The sequence below is a fragment of the Prinia subflava genome, chromosome 4 (assembly GCF_021018805.1).
Source record: "Prinia subflava isolate CZ2003 ecotype Zambia chromosome 4, Cam_Psub_1.2, whole genome shotgun sequence".
Taxonomy (NCBI): Eukaryota; Metazoa; Chordata; class Aves; order Passeriformes; family Cisticolidae; genus Prinia; species Prinia subflava.
The window spans coordinates 49,723,361-49,736,173 of record NC_086250.1 but is presented as its reverse complement, the minus strand read 5'-3'; the positions used below and the strand labels follow the sequence as shown (position 1 = coordinate 49,736,173).

Genomic DNA, 12,813 nt, shown 5'->3' with positions numbered 1-12,813 from the left:
CAGCTGTCTTCAAGCAGGTTGGATCCTGCCTCGGAATTTCAGTAGCTAGTGTGTCTACCAAAGATTAACAAAGCTGTGACACTGTGCTTTTGGCTTGATGGGATGTTAACCCAGATGAAAGATCAGTGTCTGGCAAGAGAAAACAGCAAGATCCAACTGCTTTGGATCTCTTTGGTAACCTCCCTCCCTGTCCATAAGCTGTCAAAAACAATAAGTACAGCTAATTGTTATGAACTGTGCTGAGGAGCTGCCTCTTGAACCATCACAGCAGCTCCAGAGGCTCACTGTCAATCTGGTTACTCTAATCCAGTGTACTCAATTTAAAAGGCATCAAAGGAGACCGGTGCTGCAAGACTCAGGTAAACAATTCTTCAGTGTCAACCATAAGAAAAACATTGAACATACATGGTAGCAGTTCTCTATCTGCAGTTTCTGTACAAATAGGGTAAGGGTAGAAAAGATGTCCTTTTTCCAGTGGATAGGGGATCATTCTGAAAGCTGAAAAGAAAACACAGTGTGTAAGTTACTGTAAATGTGGCAGTCATACTTAAAAATACTTGCAATTCTGAAAAACAAACATAGACAAAACATTTATATTTGATTGCAAACAGCATATAAATTGCTTAATGAAATGCCAAAATAAAAATTTACATCGAGCTTTTAGTCACAGAAACTATGTTTATTTTTATTTTTGAGACAATGTTCATGAATGTCAGGTGAGACCACATTACAAGCACATACAAAAATGTTTGCATAATCAAAGCCCATTATACTTCCAATTCCATAGCCAAATTTACATGATTTATCACAGGCTTTTAGGCTGCAGAATTTTTAAATTTCAGGGCAAAGAAGTGTATCTGATAAAACAGGTATAGCCTACAAAAATGACCAGCCAAACCTGTAAATTCAGACCAATACTCACAGTCTCTGTGCATCAAGAATAATAGAAGTTTTTCTTGGAAAAAATACACTACTCTTTTTTCTATCACACTCCATCAAGCCAGGTAACACTGATGATACGACCTCTGAGGACCAGTTTTCCAACACAGTCATGTTTTCATTTTCTATTTGGCAACCAAAGATTAATACTAAATTATTAAACTCAGGTTCCTCTCATGCATTCTTTCTAAATGCAGCAGTTCAAGTCAGGTTTCCAATACAAATCTTCAGGTCATGGATTAAATAATACTTAATCTTATGAATTTTTAAAATTGGAAATAGTAACAGAGAGGGAGGGAAATGGATTACTAAATCCTGATGATGCTGATGTCATAGGCCATCTGAGTGTGGTTTATGGAAATGTCAGAACACTTGACTGAAATACAGCTTTGCAATCAAGACATCCTTTTCCATTATCCTATATATTATTTTCACTGTTATAATGTCATCAACATGTTATTCTCACTACTCCTATGAACATCAGTCACTGAAGCAATATTTTCCCCAACAGATGTCCCAGAAGCGCTGTACACTTGAGTTGTTAGGTACAGCCCACTGCCACACAGTAACACTCCATTATCTCTCACTCACAAGGCAACTGAAGAATTTGTTTAAATACACACTGCCCCAATATTTTCAGCTGTGCACATTGTATTTGAGATTATGTTAGTTGTATATTTTGTGAAATTATATTATTGTATTTTTTCTTGATTGCTGCATATAAAGCAATAATAAAGAAGGCAAGAGATCCTGAGAGACTGTAAACCAACCTGGGCTGTAACGCTCTTCCAGCATTAACCACCCCTCTCCATAGCAACCCAAAAAGCCAAGTACAAGCACAATAATGCAAACTGTGTATGATCTTAACCCACAACAAACTTGAGTGTCTGTACAAAAACATATGTGGAATGATGTTCAATGCTCATTCCTTCTAAACGCAAGTTTTTCCTTCCAATTTGACTTTATTTTGAAACAGACAATCAAGCCTCCTCTGCCTTACCCTAAGTCACAGTAATATTAAGATTTTAATCAAAATAAAATGGGAGGTAAAGATGTTGTTTCTACAAAGCAAGTGAGAAATGTCTGGATAGATTTTGCTCAGTTTAAGCAGTCATGGTTATCCACGAGACCATGGGATATTTACAGCAAAACAGCTTTATCAGCCATGGAAGAAGTGCTCTGGTTCACCTGGATCAGTCTGTGTCTATGTAGGTGCTTCTCTGCCTTACTCCTGCGGTTCTACCCGATCCCATTTTACATTCATTGACTCAGGCAGCACACAGGCAGTTTGCCACTCACCCATGTACTTGCTGCAAGAGCTACTGAAGCATTTGGGAATCCCTAGGTTTCTCTTCTTCATTCAAACAGTAGGAATTTTGACACAAGTTTAGAAACCAATAGTGACAAACCATCACCCCAGACACTTTTGAAACTTGGCTACACTTTGAAACTACAGACCTTTTGTACAGAGAACCTGGCCCAAATACAATGGTGGCCCTTGGGCTTTTATGGTTGCACTACGAATAAAATACCTACAAACACATAGAAAGAAAGGGAGGGCAACTGACCATGTATTATATGTAGACTGTTGGTTAAAACTAGTATGTAATTACATTTAATTTCTCTGTCATGTCTTCACTGGTTTTCACTTAGTTATGCAGAAATGCCAAGATATGGATGAAATGTAACGATTATTGGACTCGACGTTAAAACCCTTGGTTGTCTTCATGTGTGAGCAAAATTTGAACAAAAATTTTGAGGACTCATGCACTGTTCATATTTTTCTGAAATCACTGTACAAAATGAATTATGGATTTTTCTGCAGAAGTTATGCAATGATACTCATTTACATCTTTACAGGCTGTTATACAGCTATTAGAAAATGAATTACATGTTCAGATTGCTGAATGTGGAGATAACAAGAAGGGGAATGTAGTCAGATGAGAATTCCCTATGTTGCCCTCAGGCACAGATGACTCATTTCCTGTGTGGCAGGAGGGCTGCAGGGCAGCCAGACTCCTGTGCCAAAACCAGGTCCTGGTACAAAGCCCTGTAGGGGTTCCCAGCCTGACAAAGCAAAAAAACATCTGTTCAGGATTCCCTGCAAAATACTGCTTTTACTGATGGAATAATGAACCCTGGGCTAAAGGACTTCTGCAATGATCCAGAAGAGAAGGAACATGGCGTAAAAGCACATCACTGAAAATAAGCCATGGGGAAAGAACCTATGACAGAGAAAATAACAGATTGGGAGAAATAACAGGAGAAGAACTAGCAGATAGGACAGAGAGCCACGTAGCAGAGCAAACCCCAGGCAGCACGGGTATGGATTACTGAGCAAGGTGTTCTAGACACCTAGAAATAAAACCAGTGCATCTTCAGGGAGCCTACACTGCAAATTAGGCAAGTTCAGGTAATTTCATACCGTAACTGAGATTGTAAATCACTTTTACACTGGAGGTATTAAGTACATTTCTATAGGAAACTATAGTTCTATACAGTTCTTCTATAGGAACTACCATGGTAACAAAATATCTTTTCTATCAAAGCTAAATGAGGACAATAAATGGTGAAACACACAGAAAAAAGTTGCTATAATAACATACAGAAAGGATGAATAAGAGCAGAATAAAGCAGAGCAGAAACAGGGAACTAGATTACATAAAGGAAAAAACTGCATCAGAAAAAAGGCCAACAAAGGTTGATTACAAGTTGTACTTTTAAACTCCGAAACCTGGTAAAAAATACATCTCAAGGATAAGATAAGATATATTAGAAGGCTAGTATATGATCTTTGGAAGTCATATACTCCAATCTCCCACTCAAAGCAAGATCATTTCCAAGTTAGGCTGGTTTGCTCAGAACTATGTCAAGCTGAGCTCTGAGTATCTCTGGGGCTGGAGATCCCACAGATTCCTCTCACTGTGAAAAAATGTTTCTTAGGTCTGGATTAAATTTATCTTGTTGGAATTTGTGTGTATTGCTTCTTGTGTTTTTGGTGGGCCATTCTGTGAAGACTGTGACTCTCTGTTCCATATCATCTCTCTGTTGGGTGGTGGAAGACAGCAACTGGATCATCTCTTCACCCACAATACAACTTCTCCAAGTTGAACAAAAGCAGCTTCCTCAGCATTTTATCCTATATCACATATTCCAGTCCCCTATGCATCCCAGTAATCCGTCACTGCATTCACTCCAGTTTGCCAGTTTAAAAAAAGTCATAAAATACAGTAATGCTTTATATTGCACATTAATATATCCCTGTCTATAAGGCACACACATAATCTCCAAATATCAAAGCATTCAGGGAATCACAAAATGGTGTGAGTTGGAAGAGACCTTTAAAGATAATCTGGTTCCAACTCCACTGCCATGAACAGGGACACCTTTCACAAGACCGAATTGCTTGAAGCGCCATCTAACCTGGTCTTGAACATTTGAAGGGATGGCACATCCACAACTTCTCTGGGCAACCTGTTCCAGTGCCTCACCACCCTTATTGCAAAATATTTTTTGTTTATGTCCAATCTGAACATACTGTCAGTTTGAAACTATTCATTTAAATAATGACAAACGAATCTCTATAACCCTGGAATGAAATAAGTTAAATTATTCTCTCCTTATCCAGAAACAAGACAATATGTCTCAAAGAAGCTGGGAAGTTTTGCTCAGTATTACACAGCAAACACAATACAAGACTTCAAACCCCTTTTACTCATTAGATGAAGTTTGTGTTTTCAGTTCAAATTTCAACTATTTCAATGCTGGGGAGGATGTAACTGGTGTCCAAAATTCTCACATACTATACTTGACAAAAACTACTACTTTTTTCATGACATTCAATAAAAATATTTGATTAGCTTCTTGGTAAGAAAGAGGATTACTTACTGCCTTCCCATGTACAGTGTAAGAGGTTCAATGCCCCCTCTACTCTTTTCCAGTGTTGAAGATGAAAGAAAGCATATGCTATTGCTTCACTGTCCCCTCTCTTCAGAATATGTTCAGGGGGCAGAATTAGGCTTTTCATTTCTAGTAGATACTGAAATAAAAAAGCAGAGCACAATTATTGCAGAGGTAATACAAAACACAGAAAGCTGACTGCAATTCTATAATGCACACTGAAAGGTCTATTTCCCTAAAGTACTTTTTCTCATAGGGCTTCATCAAATGTGTAACATCACCAACTGCACTCGAAGACATCTACTGAATTATTCCCAAAGACCAAGACATGCTGTCAGATGGTTCTGCTCTACAGCAGTAGTATGGGGACTACAGAGAAATTCAAAATGAAACATCTCTCTTATTGAAGGACATAAAAAAGGGCTCAAGGCAGAAAATGGAATTTAATTACAAGAGCTTTTTAATTAAAAATGTTTATAATAAAATGAAGATGACTTTAGGCATTTTGTGCACAAAGTCTTTCCACCAGGAAACATACAGCACTCATAGTTTGCACACAGGTTGCTGCATTGCCCCTCATTGGTTGTGAGGTCTATGAATATGCAAGCGTGGCAGCCACCTAAGTAGCTAAGAACAAGTTACAAAGTAAAAATGTTACAAAATGTAACAGGTGCCTGATTTCCCAGGGTGGGGGTAAAAGTACAAGACCTTTAAGCTTGCTACTTGAAATAGCTGTTGAAGATGTTCTTGAAGTTAAAAGTACCACTGACTAAACCCACAAGCAATTTTCACAGAAAATCTGCCCATAACTGGCTCCCCGCCACCCAGCAGAAGCAGATGAAACACACAGAGGGTTCACGACATAGGAAAAGATAGAGGTGTCAGATTCAAGCAGGTGATTTTTCCTCCCTCCTCAATCCATGAACTAGAGTAAGAGTTAACCAGACAGATAACACCAGTTCAGCAGACATCACTGGTGTTACTACATTCCAGTTAGTGGAGGGGAAAGAAACAGCAGAGGGTGAAGATATACTCCTTGTTGGCATCCTTTCCAGGAAAAGCAGTAAGAGGCAGAAAACAAGCTGCTGAATCAGCTGGTGTTTGTCAGTGCTCCTGAGGAAGGTGACATCTCCCAGCTGTGTGCTGGCTGCTCTTCCACAGCACAGGGCAGCTGTCGCTCTCTTCCAGGATGCCCAAGATCCAACGCTCTCCCCACCAGACTGTTCAAGTTAACACTAAAGGCAGCGAGTCAGGCCCCAGGACAAGGCAGGGAAAGGAAAGGTATGGCTGATCACTGGCAATGAAGCAGGGAGTGTGCGGCCCCTCCATTTTCTGTGCTACAGCCTGGTCTGGAAGGAGGAGAACTGCAGGACCCAGGGACTGAGCACTTCCCAGTGCAGGCACCCATGAGGAGGCAACCTGGCACAGGAGGGAAAGGGAGGCATGGGTGGTGTCAGCCTTGCTCAACCCCTGGTAAATGCTGACTTTGAGAACAGGATGTGCTGGTGCAGAACAGAAGGCAAAAGAAAGGAATGAGGACTAAAAGTCAGCCTAGGGGAAAGGAAAAGGGCAGAGGGAAATAGCACCAATAGCATGATTTCGTGGAGGATGTCCTAGAGCGTGTCACCCCTTTGTCTAAAGGAGCTGTCAAACAGGTAAAAGATTCAGAGAGCTCATGATCAAAACACAGAACTGTCAATCCTGTGGAATAAATAAATACCTCAAAGAGAAATCATGTGTTTCTGATGTGGATAACTATTTAAGGAAGAGAAACTGAATTAGCAGTGGGAGTAGTTGAGTGTGATACCTGGATTTTCCTGAAAAATCTGAGAGAGCTGCAGATCAGGTGGGTTAATGGAAGAAGTTGCAATTTAGTAGGCAGTCCAGGGGATTAAGGGTGATAGAGAGAACAGAATAGAGTTGACAAGAGGGAGGGAGCTGCCAGGCTTACATAGATACAGCAAACATTCACTGCCCTAATGAATGCCTCACCCTTTTAAAAACACATGTTATATCTGTTGAGCAGAATGGAATACAGCTGAAGAGCTGCAGGTTTCTACCTGTTTTATTAATTTAGAACATTAACTCCTAGTTCTGTATTTTCTGCAAAACTCTGCAAAACTGCAAAACTAAATGAAACATGTTGATTCTTATGTATTGCTTGTTATCAGCAATTAAAAAGAAATCAAGTGGAAATACCAGATGGAAGGAGATATATCTATATATATATATATATATATCTTGACAGTTGCAATCAAGCTTAGTCCTCACTCAGTTGACTTTTCATCTGCTTTTTTCTCAGTTTCAGAAAGAAATTATTTTTAGAACTGCCCCAGATCAAAAATGTGAAACCCTCCTCGCTCGTTACTGTATCACAGCTACCTTCCCAAACAAAAAGTCCATAACCTGGTTTAATGATACTCAGTAAGACCCCCACACAAAGTTGATAGGTGGCTCAAGACTCATTAGTGACTCATGAATGTTTTTACTTTACGCATAAATGTCAGTCACACCTCTTGGGCATACAAACTGTCAATTAATTTATTTTGGAGGTATTTCCAGCAGGAACACTGACTGTACACAGCCCCAGAGAGACCCTGTCTGGAACACTCTGTACAGTTCTCATCAGGCACTTCCCAAAACAAAAAAGACCAAATCTCTCAAGTACACAAAGAAATGGTTTTGAGAGACGGCACGTGAAGGCCTCCATGTACTTCAGTTCTCTGAACATTAGTAAAGGGTACCAAAAGCTGCCTAGCTATAAGAAGAGCTTGATTATTGTGGAAGGAGAGATACAGCTGTCCATGAAAATTGGGATGGTCCTAATGTCCTAGAATATCACATCCATTGGTGCACTGCTGTATTTTCAAGGGGAGTTCAAGAGCCCAGAGGGCATCTGGGTTCCTGCAGGTTTTGCTGGCAGGGCCCCCTTTTTGGTAACTGCAGGCTGCTGGTCCCAGATCTTTCAGAGGCAGGACTGAGCCCCAGCCATCTGCTGGGTTTCTAGCAGGTTGTCTGTGAAACCAACACAGTCCCCCTGAAACATTTTATATTGGACAAGCAGACAAATCAAATATACTGAGTAATAAAAAATATTAAAATCTTTCTTTAAAAGCCATCCAATGAGCTGCAGTCCTCTTGCTGCCCATGCAATGTGGGAACTACAGTCCTGATGGACTACTGCATGCAACAAACATCTCTAGCTCTTGGAAAAAATCAGCCAAAGACATCTGATTGTAGTTTACAAGAGGCTTCTATTGCACTTCATCAAAGGTACTATACTAGACAGGTGCAGTCTTCTTTTGAGCCACCACAGACTTCAGGGTGGGAATCTGACTATTCTGATCTCAAAACTTCCAAAGGCCTTATTCCAGAACACAGCCCTTGCTGCCACAGGACTAACAGGGACACAAAGTCCAGTCATACTACTAAAATTCATACTAGTAACTTACATCTCTTAACAGACTCCCTATGACCTCTAACTCCTGATGCATTGGCATCCACCCAGATTGAAGCACAACCTTCACGATTTAAGTAATACAATTCAATACCTTATCAATCCTTTGAACACACAGGGAAGAGGGGAGCCCTTGGTCATCCTGACAGAACTCTGAACCCAAGCATGGTTCCAATTCAGAGAGAGAATCAAACAACAGGCTAAATAAGAAATTTAGCTAAGAGCTAGGCATTCATGGAGGAAATCTAGATGGTAAGATTAACATATCTCCAACTGCATTTGTTTTTCAGAAAGAAATGAAGAAGTTTACTTAGAACAAGAAATAAAATGCCATCACCATCTGAGCTTATCATGTTCCTTTACAAAATGAACCAGCTCAGAAACAAACAGCCTAGAAAATTTCAGCCAGAATGATCTCTTCACTCTTGTGGCCAGTGACAGGACTTGCTGAACACTGGAACAGGCTCTCCAAGGAAGTGGTCACAGCACCAAGACTGACAGAATGAGCTTTTGGACAATGCTCTTGGGCACATGGTGTGACTCCTGGGGACAGTGCTGTGCAGGGCCACGAGTTGGACTTGATGATCCTTGTGGGTCCCTTCCAACCCTGGGATTTTCTTTGATTTGATGATTCTATGACCCTCAGTGAAGTTAGAAGCAAATACTGGAGTTGCACAATGATTTCTGCCATCATGAGATAGCTCAATTAGCTCAATAACCCCACTGCATGCATTGTTCTGGCTTGGATTATTTTTGGGGGTTGCCTTTTTTTTTTTTCTTTTTCTGATCTCTCTCTTCTCTCCCTCTAATCTAACCTTTTTTTGTCAAAGACCTATCTTTAGAGTTACAAGTGTAACAGTAGTTTTCATGTACTTCTACAGAAGGCTTCTGGGCCAGTTACACAACACTGTGATAGTCAGAGCTCAGTACAGCCATTCTGTGCACATACAGGAATGTGTTTTAATGGGCATTTCGAGAATGACAATGGACCTTGTATACATGAAGTGCAACAGGGTGGAATTTATACCTCTCTCGCTTGAACTGATCGAGTATACATTATCTATTTCACAATATTGACAGCTCTCTGGCTCCTAATGCTCTCCTGCTGGGAGTGCTTTTAGCGTTCCACATTACTTCAGTGACCTTCCATAAAATAAATCAACCTAACTCAGGCAGGTTTCCTTCTTTTCCTCAGCTGTGCAATTTGACTCTGAAATTACAGCTCAGGTTGCAAACAGGCAACAGTCATTCTTGCACCTGTGACAGCATCCTTCCAGGCCAGAATGTGAGAATTTAACATTGTTTGAACAGGAACTCCCCTCCTCCCAGTGGGATGAACAGCATAAGCTTCAGAAAGTTCCAAAATACTGGTTTCTACATGCCCAGTGAAGCCACATTTAGGTCACCTTTCAAATTCTCATTGAATGGATGGTAATTAAGAAGTTTGGATTTTCTGCTGGAAATACAACAACAAATAACTGTCTCACTGAAGAGTTAAAAACTTTCTCAAACATATCTCAAATAGTTTCTCTGTCATATCATGGGGTGTGTGGAACAGATTAATTTCCCATATGGCCTATGAATTTGTTTGCATTATTTGTTTCTATTAGCAACTACAACTTACTAGAAACCACACAAGCATACAGACAGACAGTTCTTACAAAGAAAATCAAAATAAATAAGAGAAAAATGACAAGGGATGCAAGAGAGAACAGATGAATCTTTAAAAGTGTTTAAGTCAATGGTTTGTTACTCTCACATCCTTTTAAGAGACTGTTTATAGACAAATTGGCATTTCTTAAAGTAGTATCAATATTTAAGTTGTCTGATTGAAATGTAGCATACTTCAAAGGCTCTCTTCAGCTTCTGGCTTACATACAAACCCATAGACTGCGTGCAGGACATACTTCTGACTCACTTTTAACAATCAGATATATGGACCACGATGTTTTCTCTGTAATGAATACCCCTAGCCTCATACATCACAGAAAGGACAGGGCTACTTTTCAGGAGGAGTTTGAATGAAAGGGAAGAGCTCTGCAAATCAGTTCAGGAAGGGTGTTCCACAACTGAGAAATGTCCAAGAGACAGCTGTGGTAGCTTATAAGCCTTAGCTTTTTATAGTCCTGTTACACACAAGCAGGGAAACCCCAAACACATATAAATAATATTGATGAAATCATGTGTCTGTGTATACATATACCTTTTTCCCCAGTCACTCCACAAATTATGTGCTCTTCATGATATAGTATGTACATACAAATCCTCTGGAATTACAGCTTCAGTGGCAATACAACTCTCTCTAACTCTTAAATTTTTGTGTAGTATGTTAAATGATTTGTCGCATTTGCAGTTTATTTCCTCCTCACTCTGAACAAAAGACTCATTAATGTTTAAATCCTAGAGAAGCTCTGAACACGTATTAGTTTTATGGCCCTGTTAGATTTCTTGTGATGCTGCTTGCTAAAACTTATCCCCATTTCAGTAAAAACAAATAGGATATGACTTCAATTACAATTGAGTGGAAACTGAGGTGTAATATCCACATAGTGCATAAAATTATAACCAAAAATGAACTTTCACACCTTAATATCCTTTAGCAACAGGAATGAGCGTGAAATCAGCACTGCTGTATATTAATCTGTATTACGCTATTCTGTTTTAATGTTAAAATATGAACTAAACCTCTGGAGTCTGCTCCTATTACTACCTGGTAATTTATGTTTCACAAAGGTTTTCAATTTCAGAGTGTCAGACTTTGAAAAATAGAGGGAATCAATTAACAACATGAACTTAAGGAGGAAGAGGACTGGAATTCCCTTAAATCAAAAGTAGAGAAAATAATATAGACTCTGCATTTCACACATAGGCATATTTGTGAGAGAGGAAATTCAGAATCTTATTGAACAGCCACCTAACTAGAAGCTGCCTAGAAAGAAGGAGGTCATAAAGGATGAATGGAAGTTCTGATCTACGAGAAAAGCAGGATCTTGGAGGTCTGGAAGTGCAGAGGTTATGAAGCAAATGCCACAACTTACAGTAAAGTGGATTTTGAAAAGGAGGTCATACCAAAGAACATCAAGGTCTTAAGGAGAAACAGAAACAGAAAAAGCAAAAAGGTAGTAATTGTAGACTTGCCCTCAGTTTCATGGCAGTGCAGAGCCTGGAGCCACCAGCAGGACATTAGGAGCACGCACAGAAGTGGAGACCTGTGCACCAACTATCTCTGTCCCTGAACAGGGAATAAACCAGTCCCAGAAACAGCCAGACTACACAAACTGACCTAAAGCAAAAAGCTCCCCATTCAGAGTAACTGAGGAGAGACATAAATGCAAAGCCACTCATTTAAAGAGGATGGAACACTGTGTGTTAATATGGGAATGTTAGTATGCAAAGTGTTACAAGAGATTGTGATGATAGCATTTATCAACAGCATGGAGATAAGTGAGGAAAATGGAACAGGCTCCCAAAGATTGCTCATGACAGGCTAAATTGGTATTTTCTGTTGGCAAGAACTCTAACTGGGCTTCAGTAAAACATTTAGAAAGGTTCATCCAGAACAGGACTGTGCTAGAGAGTTAAACTGGCAACTGGGCAGAAGAGAAATACCAATGGTTGTGTTGTTGCAAGAACCACTGGGATGGAAGAAAGTAAACAGAGAAGGTCTGGAATCAAGCTATTTAATATTTTCCATTTATAGAATGGCACAAAAATAGAAGCTTACCTAATATTACAAAAGGACTCATTCTCACCTAAACTTTGTAGTCTAAAAATGAGGCTTTTCCTGGAAAAGAGTTGCTCCTTTAATAGTCAGTATAGAAACATGGAGGAGGAAAAGTCTGTCTAAAGATGTCGAAGACAGTTCATGCTTTTCACTGCCTGTAGAGGAAATCTAGATGATTTTATTAAGCAAACAGCCTAACTTTCAGACAGCTACACTGTACTATTTAGTGGTTGGCATAACAGACAAAGCTCACAGAGAAAACATTTAATTCCGGCAATGCATGAGAATCAACTTTCTTCAATCCATGTGTATACAGGGAAGAGGGTTTGGGTTTATCTTGACCAGACTTGGTGTTCAACTGTGCCAAATCAATAGGCTCCCTACATTAACACATCTCAGTTTTCTGCTGCTTACACTGAAAGGGCAGTACTAGCCCAAAGGTTTGTAGAGTGAAGTTCAGAGGTCAAAAAGGTCTAATTGCCAAAAAAATCCACCTTTAGCTTCAGCAACCTCTCAGCAACATTCTTACTGCCGAGATACAAACCCCAGAGAGCAGAGAGCAACTCTTCATCTCTGAGCTTTGCATTCTCAGAACTTAATGACAAGTCGCTATGTAAGAAATTACTAATGCAACTTATATGAAACACACCACGAACTCCAAAGATAGGTTCTTTTGTACAGCCTGCCAAAAACATTTTCTTACATATAATCATCAAAACAAATAAAATATGCTACCTTGATCTAGATCTTTAATGACTATTTTTCAAATAATAATCTATGCATGATCTGCCTG

At 39.7% G+C, this 12,813-nt stretch overlaps 1 protein-coding gene across 3 annotated transcripts in view; it reads right to left on the bottom strand.

The window, feature by feature from the left end:
• ST7 (suppression of tumorigenicity 7) overlaps positions 1-12,813 on the bottom strand; it is a 142,003-nt gene that overhangs the window by 7,912 nt on the left and 121,278 nt on the right. For 2 of the 3 annotated variants that reach the window (XM_063396720.1, XM_063396721.1), the window contains exons 12-13: positions 4,828-4,978; positions 406-498 (exon numbers count right to left, since the gene is read on the bottom strand). In XM_063396720.1, the coding sequence (XP_063252790.1) occupies positions 406-498; positions 4,828-4,978 (244 nt within the window). Of the gene's footprint in view, positions 1-405; positions 499-4,827; positions 4,979-12,813 lie in introns of those variants that run through there. The other variant, XR_010080286.1, reaches the window with a different exon arrangement.